Genomic DNA, 23,052 nt, shown 5'->3' on the forward strand with positions numbered 1-23,052 from the left:
GCCATCATGGACATCTTAGCCACACTGTCCGAAGAAATACCTCATAACTCTTTTGTTCTTAGACAGATTTCTGAATTTTCAAAAATTGGTCCCCTTCCCAAATCCCTCTCCCCTTTTTCTTTTCACAATTGAAAAAGTTTCTTCATCCTAACTTTATAAGACTATCAGGGGAAAAAATCCTCCAACTATCATGAGATATTAAAGAAGATAGGGTAAAATCAAATGCCTTGGGAGTTTTGTGTAGTGTGAGAAAACAAGGAATAATTTTGTTTGTTTGTTTTTTCCAATCTAATATTTTTAGGTACAAGCCTATGCAGAAGGTGGATGGGGTTGCAGATGGTTTCACAGGAAGTGGTCAACAGACCGGCACATCTGTTGAGCAAACTGTAATAGCCCAAAGTCAACATCATCAACAGTTTTTAGGTATGTTAAGGTGTAATGCATAGTTTAGTTGCTATTAGGATGTTGAAAACAAGAGAACAATAGTAGTGTTTTCTCCAAGTGCTATGTCTATTACAGATGTGAATTACACAGAAACATTTGTGTGTGTGCGTGTGTGTGTGTGTGTTTGTGTGCTGAAACTCTGCATACCATGGGCTAGTTCTAGACCATTTCTACTTCCTCATGTTCACCAGAGCTTCTTTCAAAAAATCTCAAGCTGTGTAAGAGTTCTAAAGGCATAGACATAGGAATTGAAGGCTCATAGCTATGAAATTGTCTTGCGGAATTTGAATTAATTGGGCTTTCGTGATCAAAGTTGTGTTGTGTTTACTTTCAGTAGTTACCTTCACGTGCCCACAAGAATTCTCATTTCCTTTGTATAAAGTTGCAAATGCGTAGTCTCAGGTTAGAAAAAAAGAAATTCCTATGAGCTTTTAGAAAGTAAGTTATTCCTTTAAATTGATCATAGTATATCCTATTTTTGTAATTTTGTAGATGGTATACATGTTGGCTTGTCATTTAAAGAGTGAGGAGTGGAATTTGAACATTCTGCATATTCTGGTCATAGCTACCAGTGCAAAAAATAGCACTGTAATGGACAACTCTTCTAAAGATGAACATGCGCAGCTTCCGCACAACAGATCAAGACAAATAGAAGCTATCAAAGAGTGTGCATGTGTCTGTGTTGTGTGTGCACATATTTGTCTATGTACACTTTCTGAGAAACAACTAAAAAGGACTCTCAAGTCACAATAGCTTAAAAACATGATGGCAGCGTTTCCCAAACTGGAATCCTCATGTATACTCTTTAGAGCCTTGAGCTCCCAAGGAGAGTTTTAATTTTTTTATTTTGTGTTTTTATTTCATTTCGAATTTATAAAGCGATAACAAAAGCCTATTCTGGATTATCTAGAAGAGGAGAATGAATACTGTTCTGCGGGTTGACACATTTGTATTTGAATTTATGGTAAACCAGGCATCAAAGTGTGTTGCACTGATGGTCCTGAGCTCACGAGAAAAGAACAGGGAGAGACTTACTATGTAAATTACATAAATGATGTAATTCATCCCAAGGGAAGGCTAAATGATGTCCCGGTGCTCTGTGTGGAGGAAAGTTCCACAGCTCGTTTGAATACAGAAGAGTAATGGAACCAGCCACCAAAAAGTACAAGTTGGTATAGTCGTGCCAGGCTCAGAAGATCTGGGCCACGGCAGTCAGTACCATATTCATGTTGCAAGAGGTAATTTAGTTACAGGACATCAGCATCATCCATCGTATCAAATTCATGTTGTTAAGTTTAATGTGATTTTTGTAGTTTTATTTGGATTCATTCCGTAGCTTTTTTGGGTTATGATGATACGAGAAGTATGAGCATAACGAGTGTAAAGCTAGGTTTATTTTTTTCTATTCTTAAGTAATGTAATAATAAAATAACTAAAATTGATAGCGGCAGCTCGAGATATTTTCCTTTTAATAGGGGCCCTATGTTGAGAGACATTACGGTTTGTTACTTCCAGTATAATTGTAGTGAAAATTTAGTTCCTCCACAGTTTTTACATTCCTCCTCTATTCTTTTGTACTGAGGATGTTGCTACATTTTGTTTGAAAAATACTACTATGAAAAGTTCTTAACTGTTGGACCTCTGGCCTTTACATTTTTTTCCTTTCTTAGTCTGTCTTAAATTTCCCCTCATTAATCTGTAATTGGCACAATCCACAATATTTTTTTTTTTTCTGTTGTGTTGTCATGGCAACAGATGCATCTCGAGCACTTCCAGAGTTTGGAGAAGTTGAAATCTCTTCTCTGCCAGATGGTACTACCTTTGAGGATATCAAGTCACTGCAGAGTCTTTATCGAGAGCACTGTGAGGTAAGTTTTTTCAAATACAGTAGGAACGCATGCTAAGTTTTGCCAGACAACTTGCTACAACAAAATAATCCAACTTATTCCTAGAGGACAGGGGAAGTCAGTTCATATATCTTTGAACACTGAGAAGTTCATCGTTCTTCTTGTCTCAGACCAAAGATAGGAGGGATGCAGGAAAGGGAGAAAACATTTTACTGCCCATCTTCTTAGAGTCTCCTAACCAGAATCCTTAGACACGGCAGTTCCACTTCTAGGTACATACGGGTGAAGACATTACGTGTACAAGCGAACTTGTTGCGTTGTTGTCTTTAGTGCAAAAGATTGGTTGTAGCTTCCACATCTAAAAGAGAACGGAGTAAATAAAGCATGGTCCAATCTCTAGAGTGGAATACTATGCAGCCATTAAAAAGAACAAACCCTTCTAGATGTACTCATGTGGAATACATTACAGGATTTATTTTTAAGGGAAAAGCAAGGCATGAAACAGCGTGTATCATATACTAGCATTTGAGTGAAAAAGAACATGTATACAAATCTCTCCAGCAGAAAGAACAAAATGTCAGTGTGTAAATGGTGGTTGTCTTTGTGAAGGAAACTGGATGACTGGGAGTCGGTGGAAGAGAACTTATTTTTCAATATCCCTTTTAACCTTTTGAATTTTACACCGTAACTGTGTATTTCTATCAAAATTATTTTCTGGAGGGGTGCCTTGCTGGGTCAGAAGAGCATGCAACTTTTGAGCTCACGGTCATGAATTCAAGCCCCACATTGCGTGTGGTGATAAATAAATAAGTAAACTTTTAAAAAGAGGAAAAAGAAAAAGATAATGTTCTAGAAATGTTTAATGAAGCATTTTAGATGTTCCTTCCAGGGATTATTGAGGCTCTAGTTTTGTTTTGTTTTTGTGGTTAATTAAAGTTTCTCTTGGTATTTTCCACCCCTGCTTCTACTCCTTTTTCTGAGTATTCCCCACCAGAATTGGCTCATTGTCTCCAAGAGGTGAACTCTCTCCAAGCCAGTGTTTTAATATACCTGCAGCTCACCTGGCGGAAAGGGCATAACAGATTGCAGTAAGAATTTTCTTAAGTGCCTCTCCTTTTGAAAGAGGAGTCGGTTTAGAATTTAAGTAGCTTTATTCCAGGGCTATTTGTGATCTGCTTAGGAGTAAAAGATATTCCTTGGGGTTTCATGGGCAGTCGTCCTGACTGCTGACAATGCAGTATGCAGTGAGAAGTCTCAGCTCATAGCATTCACAGATTTTTTTTCCCACTCCAGAAATACAAACTGCTTGAGTGAATCTGAGTGCTTGTCAAGGGTGCTGGATTATTAACAACCAAGGGCAAGTTCTCTCTTTATTAACAAACCATGTGCCAAAAGTGTTTTTCAACATGTCCTGCCAGTTCACTCCCAACATTTCTTGGAATGATAAAAGACCCTTAATACTCAGCTCTCTTTGATTACTGTGCTTCTCCCAACATTAGAGATTTTCTGGATGAGCCTTATGTATCTCGAAAAAAATTCTTTCTTTGCACATGAATATCATGTATATTCAATAAAGATTTATATAAAGATTCTCTAAGCAACTTCTCATGTCTCTGTGTTCAGGTAAATCTTGCTTTAAGCAAACCAACCTACACAGACATAATTTGGCTTTGTTTAAGTTTCTTTTATTTGTTAAAAATATAGATAGGAGCAGGGTTTATTTATATTACTAAAGAATGTCCAGTAAGCTTATTCTAAGTGGAAAACTCTACCAATAAGATGAAAGATAAAATTATCTTTTGGATTACAAAGATTTCATTAGCATACCAACATTCAGGAAGTCTATATGAAGAGATACGGATGTGTATGGTAATCAGTCTTTGTGGGAAATGGCGGTCCACAGAGACCATAGAATGATCCCCACTTATGTCAGAGTTACCAGCATTCATGCCATCTCTTGTGAGGCATGAAAAAGAAATTCCAATTATATGAAAAAGAAGAATTCCAATTATTTTTTTTCATGTCAAACTATCAAACTTTTGAAGTACAGGTGTTTAGTCTCATATCCCGTCCTGTAAATAAGCCAGTACAATAAGGATTATTTAAAAATACATTTGCCTATATATTTTAGTCTGAACATATTTGAAAGTAGGTGGACAAATGGTAAAATGTTTTATTCATTTGTAAAAATGTCTCAAGTGAGGCTGATGTGAATGTCCTTTTCAAAAGAATTATTTGAGATTGTTTAATTTAGAGAGATACCGAATATAAGATGCACTGAATTCTTTCCTTGCCTTATTTTGCCATATTCTGTACAGTTTATGTTTTTAAGAAAGATTAATCTACCTATTTTGCCTGTTTTTTGGAATTCTCACAATTTGCTTATCAAAGCTGTTTTATAAGTATCACTAGTTTTTTTATGGAAAGCACAAGTAGAAATTTCTACACAAGTTGCTGCAACAGTAATTGGTTTTATTTTTCAAAAAGCGTAGCTTTCTTATGGCAATCTCATAGATAGAGATATGTAGGTATTATATATGATATTAATAGTTGTTTTATTAATAGGTATCTCTTGGAATGTGCCTAAGGTACAACTGAGAAACCAATATAATAATTTGCCTCTTGGCACCTGGGTGGTGCAGTCGGTTGAGCATCCGACTCTTGGTTTTGGCTCAGGTTGTGGTCTCAGGGTCCTGAGGATCCAGCCCTGGGTCTGACTCCATGCTCAGCACGGAGTCTGCCAAAGTTTCTCTCTCACTCATGCTCTCTCTCTCTCCCTCAAAATAAATAAATAAATCTTTAAAAAAATAATAATTTGCCCCTTGAGAATGTTTTTGCCTGGGAGGAGGGACATCTATCAGCCTTTTACTTTCAAGGCTTACACTTGCATCTCTTTTGTTCCTAATATCAAAGGGTGAGGAGTGTGTTAATTAACATGCCCCCAAACATATTTTGCTTAATGTTTGACTTGGTCTCAGAGTGTGTTCATACAGAAGATCAGTTATTCTCTGTATCATACAGAGGGCCAGAGACCTACACGGGTTTCACACTCTAGAATTATGAAGTTACAGTTTCCTCTTTTTGCCTCAAATACCCAGATTGACTCTCTTGATTGCCCCCTGTGGTCTCCTTGCTTCTAGGAATTTTGTAGATCTTGCTGGGGCTGTTTTACCTGTCCTCATTCCCAGTGCTGACGACACCAAACACATTATGCTGATGACTTCTGTCTTTTATGCTCAAAATAATCACAGAATCACATGTTCTTTGCACAAACAAGTTATTCTTTGGTTTTCTGACTGCTTTTATCTGAAGGCGAATTTATAAACTAATTGCGATGGCAGGGTGAAATTAAATATGATCATCAAAATTTAATGAAGGGGGCAAATTTTAGCATCACCAAAAAAAGTGTCTTTGATGCAGCTGGGAAATGGTTCTAGGAGATAAAATGAAGGAGAAGGAGGAGATGAGGGCCCTGCCCCCAAGGTTAGAAGAAGGGATAGTCTTAAAGCTGCTCTCTAAAGGGAAGGAGCAGCGGTAGGATTGAAGCGAAGGCATCGCTTGACCAAAGAGGTACCTTTGTTCTGCCCAGACGGACACTGTCCTCTGAAGGCCAGCCCCATCGTGGTTCCTGCCCCAGCCTCTGGTTGCCTGGGAACACTCCGAATCATGGTCAGCAGCCCCAGGACAGGCTCAGTTAGTCTTGACTCTTGTCTGCCCTACACAGCCAGCTCCACACGCTTCACTTCTGCCCTCTTTGACGGCCATGGGCTCACCTGGCCCCCTGTATCCTTTTGGGTCTAAGAAGGCGAAGAGTGGCCACAGTCGTGGAGGCAGAAGGGAGCAGTGTGGGAAGGAGTGGAAGAAAAGTAAGAGAAGACAATAAATGGAGAGGAAGGGAAGTAAGCGAGAAAAAAAAAGAGAGGGGTAATGCAAGGATATGAGGCCATGATGGGGAGAATACAGGTCATCCTGTTAGTCTTTCCGGAGTTACGCTCTCCCTGCCTGAGCTCTTTGGTTTGCTGACTTCCATCGGCAAAATGTCCTCCGGTTTTACCGTATAACTTCCGCACCCCCAGGCGTCCTCACCATTCTCCTCCTGATGCGTGACACGCGCCTCACACCTCCCCGTCAGGAGCACTGTAAGGTAACACTGATGACTGTTTTGGTTTTTTAGGCAATATTGGACGTTGTTGTGAATCTTCAGTTTAGCCTGATAGAAAAACTGTGGCAAACATTCTGGCGCTATTCTCCCTCGACTCCGACTGACGGCACTACCATCACCGAATCAAGGTCAGAATCAATATGCTTTTCCAATTCATTTTCATGGCTGAGTAGATGTCACAGCTAATAAATTAGAGATATGTATACCAGTTGTGAACCTTACCTGATAACATTAAATGAATAGATTGAGATGAACCACAAACCGCTCTCTTGAGGTTTCAGTGTGTGTGTTGTGGCTCCCATTTTTATTGATTCGGGGGACTGTGGTAGAGTTGTTTCATCCTCATGGAATGAGTATCATATCTGCCTTTCATACCGTCAGAAAGTATTAACGTGCATAGGCAGCTCTGGGGGAGTGTTATATATATCCAGCCGTATGGCACCAATGCAATGGTGGTATAGTTCTAACCTCAGTGATATTTGATAAACTAAAACTATTTTTAAAGTCCATTTTCTTTTTTATCCTCATTTGCCATCTATTCATTTGCTACATTTATTCACACCAGCAATCTGAGTGAAATAGAAAGTCGACTTCCGAAAGCAAAGCTGATAACTCTGTGCAAACATGAGTCTATCCTGAAATGGATGTGTAACTGTGACCATGGGATGTACCAGGCTTTGGTGGAGATTCTCATCCCCGACGTGCTTAGACCTATTCCTAGTAAGTTAAATGCAGACAAGTACGGATGCTTTTGTTCTCATACATTCCACCCAAGTAGTTTGGGAAAGTGACGTTGCAATCTAGGGTGATTCTAATCTCATTTAGATTTGCCAATAAAAAAACAAAAAACAAAAACCATGCAACACAAGAGTATTGCATGAAAGCAGCCTAGAGCGAAACTGTAGGGAACGGGGTAAAAAAAAAAAAGGATCTGTTCTCCAATCGTTCATTTTCTTTTCGTTAGAAAAGACAACCTATAGGTGTGACAATAACGAATTGCAAGAACACTCCCAGGCCAGGCAACCTTGTAAAGATTATTCTACCCAAGGACACAGTTTCCTTCATAAAGCCAAAAGTTTTTGAAATCTGTAATTGCTAGACCAGCCTCTTTCATGGTTGCTTTTGATTTGAAAGGAATTTATCTTGGTTTCCACTAAAGTTGAATTTCTATATAAAAGCATTTACTTTGTCCCGTCCATCATGTTGCGAACCACAAATGCGGTTTCCATTAACAGTAATGGTTAACTGGCATTGTGAGTGAAAAATCTATATATAACTACACGAGCATTGTATTCCCACCGTGAAGCAAATAGGAATTACAATGATAAGTTAGATGACTTTTTTTCAGCGATGGTGTTGATTAAGCTACCTTGTAGCCAACAAAGCTATTTTCTGCAAGTGTCAATATAAACGCTATTATGAATGCTTGTGTCCGAGGCAGTTGAAAGGATTTTATGCCAACATCTTTATGAGCACATACTAGTGACCTTAACTTTTAAAGAAGTGGGACAGAATTTCCACTCTGCAGTGACATTAATAAGGTAAAAGCAGTCTCGTAGCTCGTGAAATTGGCAACCGTGTACTTCAAGTGCACCATCCACCGGTGATTTATGTTAAATCCTAACAAAATATGAAGGAAGGGAGTTAGTAGAAGAAAAGGTGAAGAAACCAGCGTTTGTATGTTTATGCTTTCTTTTTTCTCAATATGATAAACAACAGTGGAAGATATGAGTGCTTTCATATGTTTCCCACCATCTTGAAATATATGCTTAGCCACTCATTTACATATAATATCAATGAGCACGCATACACGTCTCTAGAAATAAGTTTAAAAGAAAAAGAAATCCACTGTCACTGTCTCACATTTTTATAAGTTGGCGATATTTTCCACTCTCTCTACACCATGTTTCCTGACTGACAATTGATTAAAAGTGATGTTGTCATGGAAAATTTCCATGTGTAAATTCTCTACCGATGTATGTTCCAGAATCTCGAATTTCCTTGTTTTTGTCTTGCTCCCTCTGCTCTGAGTGATAAGAGAAGTTGCATAGGGCTGTCTCCTTAGCCTGTGACATCTTTGCCCCCCCAAGTACCACTTCTCTCATGAGATACAAGAAGAGAGGTCGGTGAGCTCTTTCTTGTTTGAGGCGAATCAACAACATCAACAATCATTAAACAATTCTGAAGTCTTTTGCTTCTGTTAGCACCACAGGACTTGTGAGGTCAACAGTTCCCTAACCTAAATCATGTATCCATTTTAGCCGACTCGCAGCCTCATAATTTTAAGCGCACAATACCCTTGACCTTTCTTTTTTTTTTTTTTTTCAAGTTTTGATTCGAAAACCAATTTGTTCTGTCAAGAAGTCTGTCTCTACATTTAGCAGACAACTCAACTTCAGGAATTTTCAGATGACCATAGTTTTAGAGTTCCTATGAAATTACAAGGGACATTAACGTGCTAGCCTACAAAGTACATTTGGAAATTTAATTCTGATTCTATAACAAGACCTAACAAAACAAAGCTTAAAATCTAGCTTAAATAGCTATCTTCTGATTGTGTGCATTTTAATATTAATCACAAGCAGGTTGAGACAAGTTAGCTGTGGAATAGTTTTAAATTTTAAACCATCCATTCATGAGAAAAAGTTGTCAGAGTCAATCTGCACAATTTGATCTGACACGAATCCCTATAGGGAGAGCAAACTTAATTTTATTTTTAAAAATTATATTTTCCTGGCCACTAGTACTTCACTCTACCATTTACTGTCCAGATGGGATTCCTTTTTTTAGCCAAAAAAAGTCTGCATATCACACTAATTTGAAGTCAGCTTGAAGCTACTATATTCTAAAATACATTTATCTGAAAATGAAAAACAGTTAAGTGTAAGAATTGTATAAAAACTCAACTGGTAACACTTATGTACAATTATGAGTATACGTAAAGGTGGCCCCAAATGTCATTTAGTACAAGAAAGTACAGTCATTTGATATAAAAAAAAATCTTTTTAGCTTATAATCTTCCCAGCATCAAATTTGTCTAGATAAAACAAGACCCATACTCAATATTTTTTTAAAGTAACTTCTCCTAGTTCTTGGTCTTTTTATGCAGATCATATAATTATTATATATTAATAGTAGAAAACATGCAAAATACAGATAGCCAAGTTGAATTTTGAGCAGAATTTTCCTGAGTTTCAAAAAGGGTCGTTAAATTTTTTTTCACTCTTTTTCATTTCCATTCATGCCTGCCCTCCATGGTTCTAGTACATAAGACAGCAGAAAAATATTTTTCTTTCTTTTTTTCTTTTTTGGCTCAAGTGGGAAGCTTTGGAAATTTCACAAGATTAGTTCTCAAGAAATTTCCAACTCAGCGTTTCCAGTAGATGATTGTCATGGTTAAGAGTCGATACTTCTTGAGTGTTTTTCCTAATCAAAACTTTTAGTCATTTCAACCTCTCTTCTGTCATTTGACCAGTTAAAGAAATGATTAAAAAAGCAGTTGTTTTTATGATTGGGTTAGTAAAATTTGTATCTTGCGCAAGCAACTTGAGCAAGCTCAATTATTTCTAACCCTGCGTTACCAAAAGTAATAGAGAAGCACGTCAGACTCATTGGAGCACAGGAAGAAAAACCAAGAAATTTAATCCCGGCATCAACATTAATATTCTTGGGAGCTTTGGAGAAAAATGTAACTTCCGGGTTTCTTGTAGGAGACTCCAAATTATAATGCCTACCACGTTAGAGGGAACCCACAGAGCTTGATTTCATGTTGTGGGTGTTTCAAACACTTACCTATTAAATGTCTGAAACTGCTCCCTACACTGTGGAGCCTTGGGTACAGATGAAGTAAAATACTGTTGACTGAATTACTTGTTGAACAAGCAAAGAATTCTGTTTTTATTATACAGCCATCTCAGGAAGCAGGTCCCTTCTTGGAAAATAATTGTAGTCATTCCTGATAACTGTTGATGCTTCTAGTCATTTTCTGACCACCATAAAAGCTACTCTCGTGGGACCTAGTCCTCTTTCAGATCTTAACAGATAGGTGAAGAATATGGAATGGACTATTATAGGAATATCTTCAGAATATTGGTCTCTGGGACAGCAATTTTATCACACTGATCTTTTATCTCTACCTACCAAGTGAAACGGAGAATAGTCCAAAATTTTCAAGTCAGGCAATTTTAATTTTTACCTTACTTTTTAATAAGAGTAAGAGATAACTACCCTAATTAATATGTTCTAGCACAAATAGGTGTGTAGAGAAAGGGAGAAAGCTTTGCATTGTTTTCTTTTTAACTAAAGAAAGGAAAATAGATTTAGAGCTTGAAAAAGCAGGATGAAGAATTCATAAAGAAAATACTTAGCCCTTGAGCATAAAGCTGCTAACGAAAAGAGTGTTTTGTCTAAGGTAGAAAAATCCCATAAGTATATTCACAACTGGTATATGTTGCTATAAGCAAAAATGTTTGAATGTTTTCATTTCCCAACAAAGTGTCATAAATATCTGGGAACAAAACAACTTTAAAAGAAAAAAAAAAAAAGCCCAAAATACAATTCTTGGATGCTTTCAAAGTTAGGAATTATGTTAAAAAAAAAAGTCTCATCAATGAGGACAGTATAAGATCTGTGCTATTTCAGATGTCATGTATGCATGTTTTCTCTTCTCCTGGAATAAAGATTAATGTCCTTTGGTGTCTTTTTCGTTCTGCTTTTATTCTTCAACATTTAGGTGCCTTGACCCAAGCCATTCGAAATTTTGCAAAAAGCCTTGAAGGTTGGCTTTCCAATGCCATGAACAATATCCCACAGAGAATGATACAAACCAAGGTAAGTTTGTATGTGTTTGATTTTTCTTCTGTTTTTAGGAAACTGTTCTGAGCTGTGAATTTTAGATCTGTCCTATTAAATGGTATCTTGTACAATGTTGGTATCAGAATATATTGAACTTTTCAAACCGATTTTTTTATTTGTGCTTTATAACCATGTAATCAAGAACTTGCACAAGAGATGTTATTTGATAATGCTCCTTTTGAAGAAACTAGAGAAGCATTTTAAGTGTGGTGTATTTATAAACCCTTTTCCAAAGTATATATTTCAGATTGCTTAATTTCAAAAATGAAAAAGAATAGCCCAGAATGTTCAAATAGTTTTCACTTGAGGGAGTTTTAGATTTCTTTTTAAGTCCTGAACTATACTTATTATAATGTGAAACGTTCATATAAATTAATATCCTTTTGATTTTCAGGATTTTTTTTTTTAAACACTGGAGAATGCTTTTGTGAATCAAGGAATCATTTCTTAAAGTGAGCAATTATCTCATAATTGATCAGTGTTTATCAGGAATGTGGATTGTTTAGGTATAGGTATGAATTGTGATCTCCACTTTGTCCCCTGCTCACCTTGTCACTTTAGGTTAATTTGTGAACATATCCTATGGCAAGATCGGACTGATTCTGTGTAAACTTTGTACCAAAAATTACATTCCTGGCTTTTAATCAATGACTATGTCCACTGTCAGACTTTAGCCATACACCTTGTCTTTCAGTTTAGGGACACCGTTGATAGATTAAAGTTCTTGTAGCTGACAAGTCTCTTTGGGAACACAAGTCGCTCCCAGTTCCTTCACTTTGACTTACGATTTGCAATAACACTTTCCAAAACATACAGAGAAAAACAAACAAACAAAGAAATAAAACATACAGAAGGAACATTTCATTGATATGCCCACCTTAGATTGATGCTCCAAAACTAAGCTGTCAATGCCGTAAGGAGAGCCACAGTGGCTATTTAAATTTGAATTTGAAATTTAAATTAAATTAAAATTTTAGTTCTTCAGCCACACTAGCTAGCTCTGTTTCAAGTGTACCACAGCTCCATGTGGCCAGTGGCTACCGTATTTGGCAGCACATATATAGAGTAGGACCATCATTGCAGAAAGTTCTAGAGTGTCACATTGAGGTGGGCAAAGAAAGGAGGTACTATATGATTATGATGGTTATAGGAATGCTTTCCAATTTGCAGTCAGTCATATTCACATTAATACTTCAAACAGCTAAAAGCACCTTCCTTCCCAGTATTATCGAAGTGAATGTAGTAGCAATCTAACTGCAATATTGGCCAATTTCACTGGTCCCCAGAGTTGATTTGGATGATCTACTTTGGGGGAAGGTGTCTCCTGCTTTTCTCCTGTCACTGATGTGCAGCCTACTTTCAGCTGAGCACTCAATCAGTGAAAATAATCTACCCCGAGAGAGGAAAGAGCCTAATTAGGTTATGACTGACCCTTGCTATCAAACATATCCCACCACCATAACATAGTTTCTGTGTAACCTTGAGCCAGCTACTTAACCCCTTTAAGTCACGATATATAAAGAACTCCTACAAACCAATAATAAGTGTGACGGTTATGAGAATTCAGGTAATATATGTGAGGCACTGAACATGGTGTCTGGCACATAGTATGTCCTCAGTTAATATAAACCACAGAAATGGGGGGAAAAAAGTGTAAGACCTCTTCCAACTTCCACGTAGTCCCAAAACATCTCACTATTAAGACAGAGCATCCTTTGACCTTTGAACACCCTGTATGGGACTGTTGAATCAGCTGCTTCTTACATAGCCATCGTGATTTAATGGCATCCCATACATTCCTATAAATATGTTAAAATGCTCATTAGATTTACTGTGCATGTGACAGATTTCCATGAGATCATAGACTTTTTTTTTTTTTACATTATCTTTGCTATCTTTCATTGTAACCTGTTTCATTGAGGGTCTCAGCAGGAAGCGAATGGTATATCCAAAGGGAGAAAAATTGAAAAGAATTTAAGAAGGGTCTATTCCCCAAGATGTGAGCAGAGTTAAGAAAACCTGGAGGAATGGTAAAGCACCCTGGGACTAGCAACACCAGGGAGACCTGAGTCTCCCTAGATCTGAAGAGGAAAGAGGTAAAAGCTATGGCTTTAGGAGATTATCTCCTTCCCTCGAGGACTGTGGCCTTAGTCCAAGAAAGCAAGCTTTGCCGAAACAGGGAGAGAGCAGAGGTTGTAGGGCAATCAATACTTTGAACACTCTTTTTTCCCCCATCCGTCTCCTCCCACTGCCTGTCATTGGTCAAACCCAACTGGAAGCCAGAATATAAGGGAAGTGGTTAACGTAGTCCACTCAGGGTAGTCTTCCTGGGCAGAGCAGCATGGAGAAGGATGGGAAGTAGATGTTGAGGAGCAAATGGAGAAATCCTGCATGGCTCTTGTACCTAAATTCAGATCATGAGGAAGAGTTCTTGTTGCTGACATTTGTAAGTTTATTGGCTGTGTATTTGCTAATACTAACACCTCCTATAAAATAAAGGCAATAAGAGTGAATCTGAATGACAGTGCTCTGAAGAGTATATATATTTTTTATCCATTTCACAAAGTGAGACGGTACATTTTGGTTTTCCAAATAAAAAGAAAAAAAATTGTATTCACCGAGTTTGTATCAACTGTCCTACAGAGAGTAAAAAAGAAATGAAAATCAACACTTTTCCTGCTTCCCTAGACAAAGTCATTTCTTGCAAGACTGGTTTAATTAATGCTGCACTCAGATGTGGAAGAACATGGGAGTTTGTTTTAGTCTTGACCTCTACCTACTCAAAAGGAAAATAATACTTGGTTTCGAGATTTAAAAGCTGTAATTTACAAGTAAGCTCTCACACGAAATGAGTTCAAAATAAGTATCAGAGGGAAGCATTTACCATTTGGCAAGGGAATAGAGATTTGAAGATTGCAGTGGGTTTTTTTTGCTGGAGGAAAGCTACCCGGTTTTGATGGGATTTCTTTCTAGGTTGCAGCTGTAAGTGCCTTTGCCCAGACGCTGCGAAGATACACATCGCTCAATCACCTGGCGCAGGCAGCTCGTGCAGTGCTCCAGAACACGTCCCAGATCAACCAGATGCTCAATGACCTCAACCGCGTCGACTTTGCCAACGTCCAGGTACTCTGCTTTCTTTCAAAATGTGTCTTGTAAGGAAAGATGCCCCATTTTTTTCATGTTCATGAGGATCATCCTATTTCCTTCCTAAGTTTCATCAGTGCACAGATAGCGTCTATGTTCCTGGTGTCCTGAAAGAGGAGAGTCGGACTCCCCCGGGACTTCACTGAGCCTGTTTCATGGTTAAAGTCCGCTAAGATGTATTGTATTCGATGCAACATTATGTCTTCAGGGTTTGCTAGTTAATGGAGTCGGGACAGTCACAGTCATGGAAGTTAGGTAGGCAAGAGATTAAACTCTTACGTTTGCTAGCTATGCAATCTTGGACAAGTTGCTTAACTGCTCTGGGCTTTCCTCTTCTCACCTTCTAACACCTAGCTTAGATTATTGTTGACATATTTAGGAATACATAAAGTTCTTTGCACTATAACACACAAGAGATATATGTTTTTAATAGTGCCCTACCTTGGGGCGCCTGAGTGGCTCAGTCGTTTAAGCATCTGCTTTTGGCTCAGGTCACGATCCCAGCCCCTCACTGGGCTCCTTGCTCAGCGGAGAGTCTGCTTCTCCCTCTCCCTCTGACCCTCCTCCGTGCTTGGGCTCTCTCTCTCTCTCTCTGTCTCAAATAAATAAATAAAATCTTTTAAAAAAAGCGCCCCACCTTGAAAGAATGAAGAACACTTAGAAACTCTATTTCAGAGTGCCTGGTAAATATTTGTTCATTTGAAAAGAATTAGGAGCAATATATTTGGCTATTTTATTCATCCAAATGAAAAAAAAGGTATTTTAACCTTGAGATCAAACTATTTACTTGTATTTTAAAGTACACTTAGAAAGACAGCCAACTTAGGAATATTATTATGAAATCCCACAAATATTTTATTTCAGATACTAAAGTAATGAAACTAGTTGTTACCATATAAAAATAGTACACTGCTCAAAGTACAAGCAACAAAAGAAGGAAAAAGTACATAAACTGAACATGATCAAAATGAAAAACTTTTGTGCTTCAAGAGACCAGCAAGAAAGTGAAATGACAACTAATAGAATTGAGAAAATTTTTACAAATCATCTATTTGATAAAAATTTATATCTGGAATATATAAAGAACTCCTACAAACCAATAATAAAAAGACAACCCAGTTTGAAAAGAGGAAAGATCTGCATAGCCATTTTTCCAAAGAAGATAGACAAATAGCCAATAAGCCCCTGAAAAGGTAATGAAAGTAATTAGCCACCAGGGAAATGCAGCTCAAAACCACAGTGGGATATTACTTCACACACGATAAAATGTGTATAATCAGACAGATAATCGCAGAAAGAAGGGAGTTAAAGGTGGAATATGCTACCTTAAGAAAGAGATTACTGATTAAAATGAATAGTATGAGAAGTAAGACCAAGACATAGGGGGAAATGAAGGGCACTCCACTGAACCCTCACATACTGCTGATTAGAATGTAAAATGCAGCCACTTTGGAAAACAGTCTGGTAGTTTCTCAAGAGGTTCAACATAGAGTCACCCTATGACTCAGCAACTTCACTCCTAGGTGCATACCAAGAGAAATGAAATCATGTCCATATAAAACTTGTACATGGACGTTCATAGCAGCATTATTCGTATTTGCTGCATGAAAATGGAAACAACGCAAATGGCCCTTAACTGATGAGTACATAAACACATCCACAGAGTGGAATATTATGAAGCAATAAAATGAAATGAAGGTTTGACACCTGCTACATTGTGAATGAACCTTGAAAACACTATGCTATGCTAAAGAAGGCAGACACAAAGGGCCACATAGTGCATGATTCCTTTTATACGGAATGTGCAGCATAGATAAGTCTATAAGAGACAGAAGATAGGTTCGTGATTGCCTGGGTTCTGGGGACTGGGAATTGAAAAGTGACAGATGTGGGGGGGGGGTCCTTTTGGGGGACATGAAAACATTCTAAAATTGTGATAGATGCACAACTCTGAATGTTCTACAAGAAGCCATTGAATGATATATTTTAAACGAGTTAATTGTATGATATGAGAATTTTATCTCAATAAAACTTAAAAGAAATCAATGCCTTTGCTTTAAAACAAACCACTAATTACTCCTGTTTCCTAGAAATTTTAATCTGTAGTTCTAGTCTAGTTTTGTCATTTAATTATATCAAAAAATAATATTGGGGCCTGATTCATTTTGGGGTATAGTAATTAGTTAAGTTCATTCTGACTTTTATGGATTGGGCTCAAACTCCTGGTTATGTGAAGTCTTAAAAAATCTGCCTCTCTGTGTATCTATTTGTCTATGTACAAACACGTATAAATACACAGATGCAAGCACAAAACGTTTGTAAGAACAAACTGTCTCAGGTTTGCAAAGCCATTAGCTTTATATAGTTCAATGAAATTTACGTTAACTGATTTTAGTGAGAATATTAGAAGTTCATATTGCCTGTAATTTATCCTGTAATGTTTCTTTCATATCTTCATTCGAAAGAGATACTTTGAAAAGCACCTTTAGTGCAACCTGTGATTTCAAATGTACCGTAAGTTCCATAACAGAAAATATAGAGAATAATTCCTAATACTGCCTGAGAAAGGTTTTCTGTTGTGTTTGTGTGCACGTGTATCTGGGACCCTGTGAAGTATTTATGCAAATGAGTTCCTCCAGGTTATAACCGCTGACCTTGAGAACATCTTTGCATTTAAATGGTGGATTATACCTCTGCTCTTCTCATCCTCCCCCCACCAACTGAGGCTCCCTTTTCCCTTCCTCTGGAGTTTTCCTGGGTGTGCATGACAGTTATCAGTGCTGAAACCTGTATGATTCACCACCTGTCCTCCGAGACCCTTTCCTTTCCGCAGAGATCCAGAAGCACAGTGGTGTGCCCTCTGTTTCCCCCCGACACCTTCCTTCTCACACTGTGTTCATTTCAATCAGTAATTAATCTCTTTCTTTAGGGTATAGCATGTTCTACCTTTGACTCCCTTCTTTCCTTACTTTTCTGTTTGGAGCTTTGCTCGGTTTTTGTAGAGTCCTCTGGAGTTCTCCATCTTCTTCTTCCTCTCCTTCCACTTCTGTCACCCTCTCCTGTGCATCTGGAAGTTGTCCATTTTGAAAAAGGGACCTCAGTAACAGGGACACGTGTGAGGGTGGTGCTCTTGCAATAAGGAGACTTTAATGTAAAACAATGAGATGACACTTCATTGTCAATAGTATAATGTTCTTCAGAGCTTGAAAGTACTAAAAGGTTTCCTTCAGGATATCCATAAATCTTTTTCACCACTTCATTCTTCTCTACTTAACTCTTCTTTTGCTCATGCATTCAAGATACCCTATCTAGGGTGGCTCAATCCATTAAGCGTTAAGCATCCGATTCTTGATTTCAGCTGGGGTCATGATCTCAAGTTGTGAAATTGAGCCCCGAGTCCGGTTCTGTGCTCAGCGGGGAGTCTGCTTGAGATTCTCTCCCTCTCCCTCTGCCTGTGCTCTCTCACTCTCTCTCTCTCAAATACATAAACAAATCTTTTTTTAAAAAAGATCATCTTTCTACTGCAGTATAATTGGTTTTCTGTTTTATTTAATTGATAGCTTTGCCGTGGTATTGTTTTTGTGTGTAAATGGATAGTTTCTCATCAACATTAAGGGCAAATAGGTTTGGTGGGTTGACCTGATAACTTACCCATTGTGTGTACTTGTGTTTGCTTATTTAAAGCAAAGTTGGTAGCATCATTCCGATGATGATGCTACCAACTCCTTATCATTTTGGATATAATTTATTTGTAAGTTAAGAACATCTTCAATGTTCATCTTAGCTTTTTCCATTTATAGAGCTGAAATGTCCAAATTCCTTTCATAAGGGAATATTTATAGTGTACTCTTAATGACTGAGCCACCCAGGCGCCCTATAGTGTACTCTATTGTTAGTATATTTTCAATCTCCAGAGTAGGTAAAATGATGTATAATGTAAAGTAATTTGAAAAGCCAGAATAATGTCCTTTGGTTTTATTTCTCTAAGTTAGTTTTCAGTCCCAATCACCCTCTCTTTCCTAAAACTAACTTCCAAGTAAATAGTGAGTTTGAATTTATGGTAAGAAGGGAAATTAAATTCCTCTAAGGATACCAGTGAGCTCCTCTTCCCCATCCCCTCCCTGGTTATCAATGCACAAACAAACAAAAAGCAACCCTCCCTACAATGAGTATAGAGTTTCAGTTTTGCAAGATGAAAGAGTTCTAAGGATCGATTGCATTATAAGGAGCATATAGGTAACACCCCTATACTGTACTCTTAAAAATGGTTAAGATGATAAATTTATGTTATTTGTTTTTTACCACAATTTTCAAAATGGTTAGATATTAATGAAGAAAAACAAAAACAACCTTCCCTATCCTTTCCTTGATGCCTGAATTCTTCCCTGGGTACTCTCCTGGACTCTTAATATAAAATTCCGGAATCATTTGACAGTGTATCTTGAAAGAGTTTAACTATTCTTCTTATATAATTCTATCACAAAGGAGCAAGTGCAGAATTTGCAAAGATGTAGCTTCAAGATAGCTAATTCCAGCATTCTTCCTAATAGTAAAACATCGTAATGAACATGAATGTCTAACTGTATGGAATTGGTTATGAAAATCATGGTATATTCATACATTAAAGCAAATTTGGTCATTCAACAATAAATATAGCTCTACATTTGCCTACATGGAAATTCAGTTATCATATATAGGTTAAGAGAAACTAAGCAGAATTTCTACTCGAATGTATAATATGATGCTTTTTTATTTTAAATATTTATATATGCATAAGCACATAGTACATGTGAACAGTTTGAAAGGTTTATGCATCAGCATGTTTTAGTTATCTCTTAGTGTTGACATCTTAGATATTTATAATATTTTGTTCCTTTGTGCTTATTTGTATTTTCAATTTTTTCTATAATTCTATTTTAGTGTACTTAAAACTTTGAAAGTGATACTTAAGAGGTAAATCTGAAAGACTTTATGGTTAATTAGATCAGAGAAGGATAGTGGATGGTGTCATCTGTTGAAAATTGAGAAGAAACTGTAGGTTTCCCTGGGGAAATAAAATAAATTCAGTTTGGGCATTTTGTATTTGAAATGCCTCCCAGTTGAAATGTCTCTTGAATAGGTAATGTCTATACCATCAGAAGAGATGCTGAAACCAGAGAATGAAGATGAGGGGTTTATTCAGCTGAAACTGTCTGTGTGAATGGACTTGTCCTCTGAGAGCTCATGGCATGGAAGCTATACACACTCTTTCCAGAAAAATACACACATAATCACGATGTTTTCGAGGTAGAATTAGGACCTTCACAGACACCCCTCCACAGGAGCTTATCTTGAAAACATTATCTGGATGCAGTGATCCCAGTTTAAAAATTCTTGTCACATCACATATTCTCTATTTTATACCTCAGGAAAATGAGGCCCACATCGATCATGTGAGTTGCCTGAGGTGGGTTTAGCTGATGAGCGCCCTGTATTAAAATCCATGTCCTCTGACTCTCAAACATTATATTCCCAAATAATTATATTTTGACCCTGAGAGTGTATATTTTTTAATTTTTAAATTAAAGCTCGTGCTCGTGCTCCCTCTCTCTCTCTGACAAATAAATAGATAAAAATCTTAAAAAATAAAAAAATACAACACAGCCCTGGAAAATGTCACAAAGCTTATAGCATCTACTGAAAAGTAGCTTTAAAAGTTTCTGTTCCCATTGCTGTTACTGAACTGAAACTTCCCAGTGAGACGCAGAAGGAAAACTGTCCTAATTGAATTCCTAGGCAGGTGGATGCCTACCTTTTCTCGAAAGTAGTTTTGTGGTCGTCGTGACTGTTGTTTTCAGTTCTGTGAATTAATTTGCATTCATACCCTCGCCTTGATAGCCCTTGAGATTTCAGTTCCCAATCCATAAAACTCATACAGCATATGCTCCTACCTAGTACCACTCAGGGCTTATTTCTCTTTTAATCCTAGGGGACCACTTTTGGCCAATTGAATCTGTTTCTCCATCTGACTTACCCTAAATCTTCTCAAATGGATTGGCCTTAAAGTTTTATCTGATTGAGAGGTCTGGGGTGGGGAGAAAAAGAGAGAGAGCGAACTTTTGAAGGCCGTATAAAAACAAAAGAAGAAAGACCCTGCATAGTATGAGTTCAGCTTCTCTTTTTTCTTAGATAATCATGTATTTGAGTCCTTCACACGGACTAGCTAATGTAGAAAAACCAAGTCACGCTTCCTTGCTGCCTCTCATTTTCAGGCACAGAGGGGATGCTGGTTTTCTTAACGACCAGCAAGCCGTCCTTCGTTTTCTTAATCCATGTCGTTGTTGGAAGCTGTCATTATAATTTCCCTTTCATGCCTAGGGTCTGTGTGCCGACATTCAAGGGAAAGATGCTGAGTTGAAGTTTCCCTTTGCTTTCTGTGTCCCGTCCCAGGAGCAGGCTTCTTGGGTTTGCCAATGTGATGACAACATGGTTCAGAGACTAGAGACAGACTTCAAGATGACCCTCCAGCAGCAGAGCACGCTGGAGCAGTGGGCCGCGTGGCTTGACAACGTGATGATGCAGGCACTGAAGCCCTACGAGGGAAGGCCCAGCTTTCCTAAAGCTGCCAGGCAATTCCTGCTAAAATGGTCTTTCTACAGGTACGGTCTCGTGCTTTCCTAAGCTCTATTTATTGCTCGTGTTCTGCAGATAGGTGTGCGTGCCTCTCAGACAGAAGGAAAAGAAAAGAGTGGAGACTTTGTTTGGAAACTCCCCGTTGCGATTAGCTGCAGCCCACCTCGGTCATTCCAGCATCCTGGAATCGTACCAGGAGGTTTATGGGAATAAACTCTCCGTTAGGCAAACAGAGCCTCTTGCCCGAAGCCCTGGAGCTTTCAGGTGGGAGCCTTTCAGGTGCCAGTCTAGGTGATGTGTTCTGCAACAGTCAGAAAAGAGCCCAGCGCCCTCCGTCTTGCAAATGTACATTATTTGGGCTTCTTTCGTGAAGACTTAACCCCGCTCTCCTCTTGATTCGCTAGTGCGGGTGATTTGCAAACTGTGGTCGCTAGACCAGGAGCATCACTTTCACTTGGAAACCGTATTACAAAAGGGAATTGTCAGGCCCCTCCCCCAAATCTACCAGAATCAGAAACTGCAGAGGTTGAGCCCAGCGATCTGTGCTTTTAAAGAAGCCTTTTAGGTGATGGTGACGCATGCTCAGAACCATCTAGTTCATTTCTTAATTTTATCAGCTACAACTGTTTTCAAACCTAGCTGTACATTAGAATTAGTGTAAAAACAATAAAAATCATAGGAACCTCCCCAAACCCTATGGATTCAAAGTCTTGGTGGGTGGGCAGCAGTGATTAGGAATAGAGGTAATCAGAAATTTTGTCTTCAGAAAGCTTCCTTATGGTGATTCTAACGCATAGCCAGTTTAAGAACCAATAATCTAGTAGACAGTACAATATGAATCCCTAATTGACTAAAATAATATAGATATAAGTATATGTTTTTATCAACATGGAACCTGGAAGAGAAACCCTTTCAGGTGACATGATAGATGATATCAAAGGTCAGGATGGGTTGTTGACCAAAGGTCTGCCCCAAGGGTTAAAAACAGAGCCTGTGTACCTAGGCTTATATACCATATATATATAGGATGAAATTGAGAGATGGGGTTTCATTTCATAATATGAATTAGGTAAGTTATATTTTTGACCCTGCAATTTTTTCTTGTGGTGAGTATTCGGTTTTTTTGCTTCTTTGGATGAAGGCGTCCCCACTGACTCAGGCGTAAAGGCTGTATGTATTTTGGGGTGTAGGTAGTTCCTAATTTAGATCCTGTGCAGCCATGCACCTATCAGAAAGTAGTGACCACAGGACATTCAGCACGGCGGCTGTGGGCACATTATGGTCATCTAGACCTCAGTGAGTCCAGAGCTAGTTGTGTGGAGAGAAGGTCTATGAATAAGTCATAGAGTTTAGGAACTTGTTAACCCAGAAACCCAAACTGTAAGATTTCCATCTTCTTTTTTTTTTTTTTTTTTAAAGATTTTATTTATTTATTTGAGAGAGGATGAGAGGAGAGAGAGAGAGCACATGAGAGGGGGGAGGGTCAGAGGGAGAAGCAGACTCCCTGCTGAGCAGGGAGCCCGATGCGGGACTCGATCCCGGGACTCCAGGATCATGACCTGAGCCGAAGGCAGTCGCTTAACCAACTGAGCCACCCAGGCGCCCAAGATTTCCATCTTCTTTTGACCGCCTTATGAAGATGGAACCAGAGATCTTTTAATTATGATGATAGCTGCTTTGGTTTTTATTGTGATTTCTTTCTTTCCGCTGATTTTACTTGATTTCATCCAATTCTTATTTCTTAAGCTGAAGGAGAGCTCCAGATCCACTCTATAAGCTTACAGTTAATTTCATCTTACATAATAGTTTTCTGATGTCTCACCCAGGGTCAGATACGGTGAAGGAAAGCCTGCCTGCTTTGTATTACTGTTGTTGTGTTTTTGTTTTTGGGCTGGAGTACTTCCACAGTTCTGTCTCTCCTATATTTGATACTTCTAGCCCACGGGATTTGAGAAGGGCCTTACTGAAATGCCGCCTGACTCAGTGACC

General features: G+C 38.2%; 1 protein-coding gene across 6 annotated transcripts in view; it reads left to right on the forward strand.

Moving 5' to 3' along the window:
• Positions 1 to 23,052, forward strand: part of RFX3 (regulatory factor X3) — a 384,699-nt gene that overhangs the window by 330,366 nt on the left and 31,281 nt on the right. For all 6 annotated transcript variants that reach the window (XM_032427525.1, XM_032427527.1, XM_032427524.1 and 3 more), the window contains exons 8-14: positions 302 to 423; positions 2,200 to 2,312; positions 6,466 to 6,581; positions 7,019 to 7,173; positions 11,186 to 11,283; positions 14,281 to 14,430; positions 20,881 to 21,089. In XM_032427525.1, coding sequence (XP_032283416.1) covers positions 302 to 423; positions 2,200 to 2,312; positions 6,466 to 6,581; positions 7,019 to 7,173; positions 11,186 to 11,283; positions 14,281 to 14,430; positions 20,881 to 21,089 — 963 coding nt within the window. The remainder of the gene's footprint in view (positions 1 to 301; positions 424 to 2,199; positions 2,313 to 6,465; positions 6,582 to 7,018; positions 7,174 to 11,185; positions 11,284 to 14,280; positions 14,431 to 20,880; positions 21,090 to 23,052) is intronic.

The sequence above is a fragment of the Phoca vitulina genome, unplaced genomic scaffold, assembly GCF_004348235.1.
Source record: "Phoca vitulina isolate PV1807 unplaced genomic scaffold, GSC_HSeal_1.0 scaffold37, whole genome shotgun sequence".
NCBI classification, from domain to species: Eukaryota; Metazoa; Chordata; class Mammalia; order Carnivora; family Phocidae; genus Phoca; species Phoca vitulina.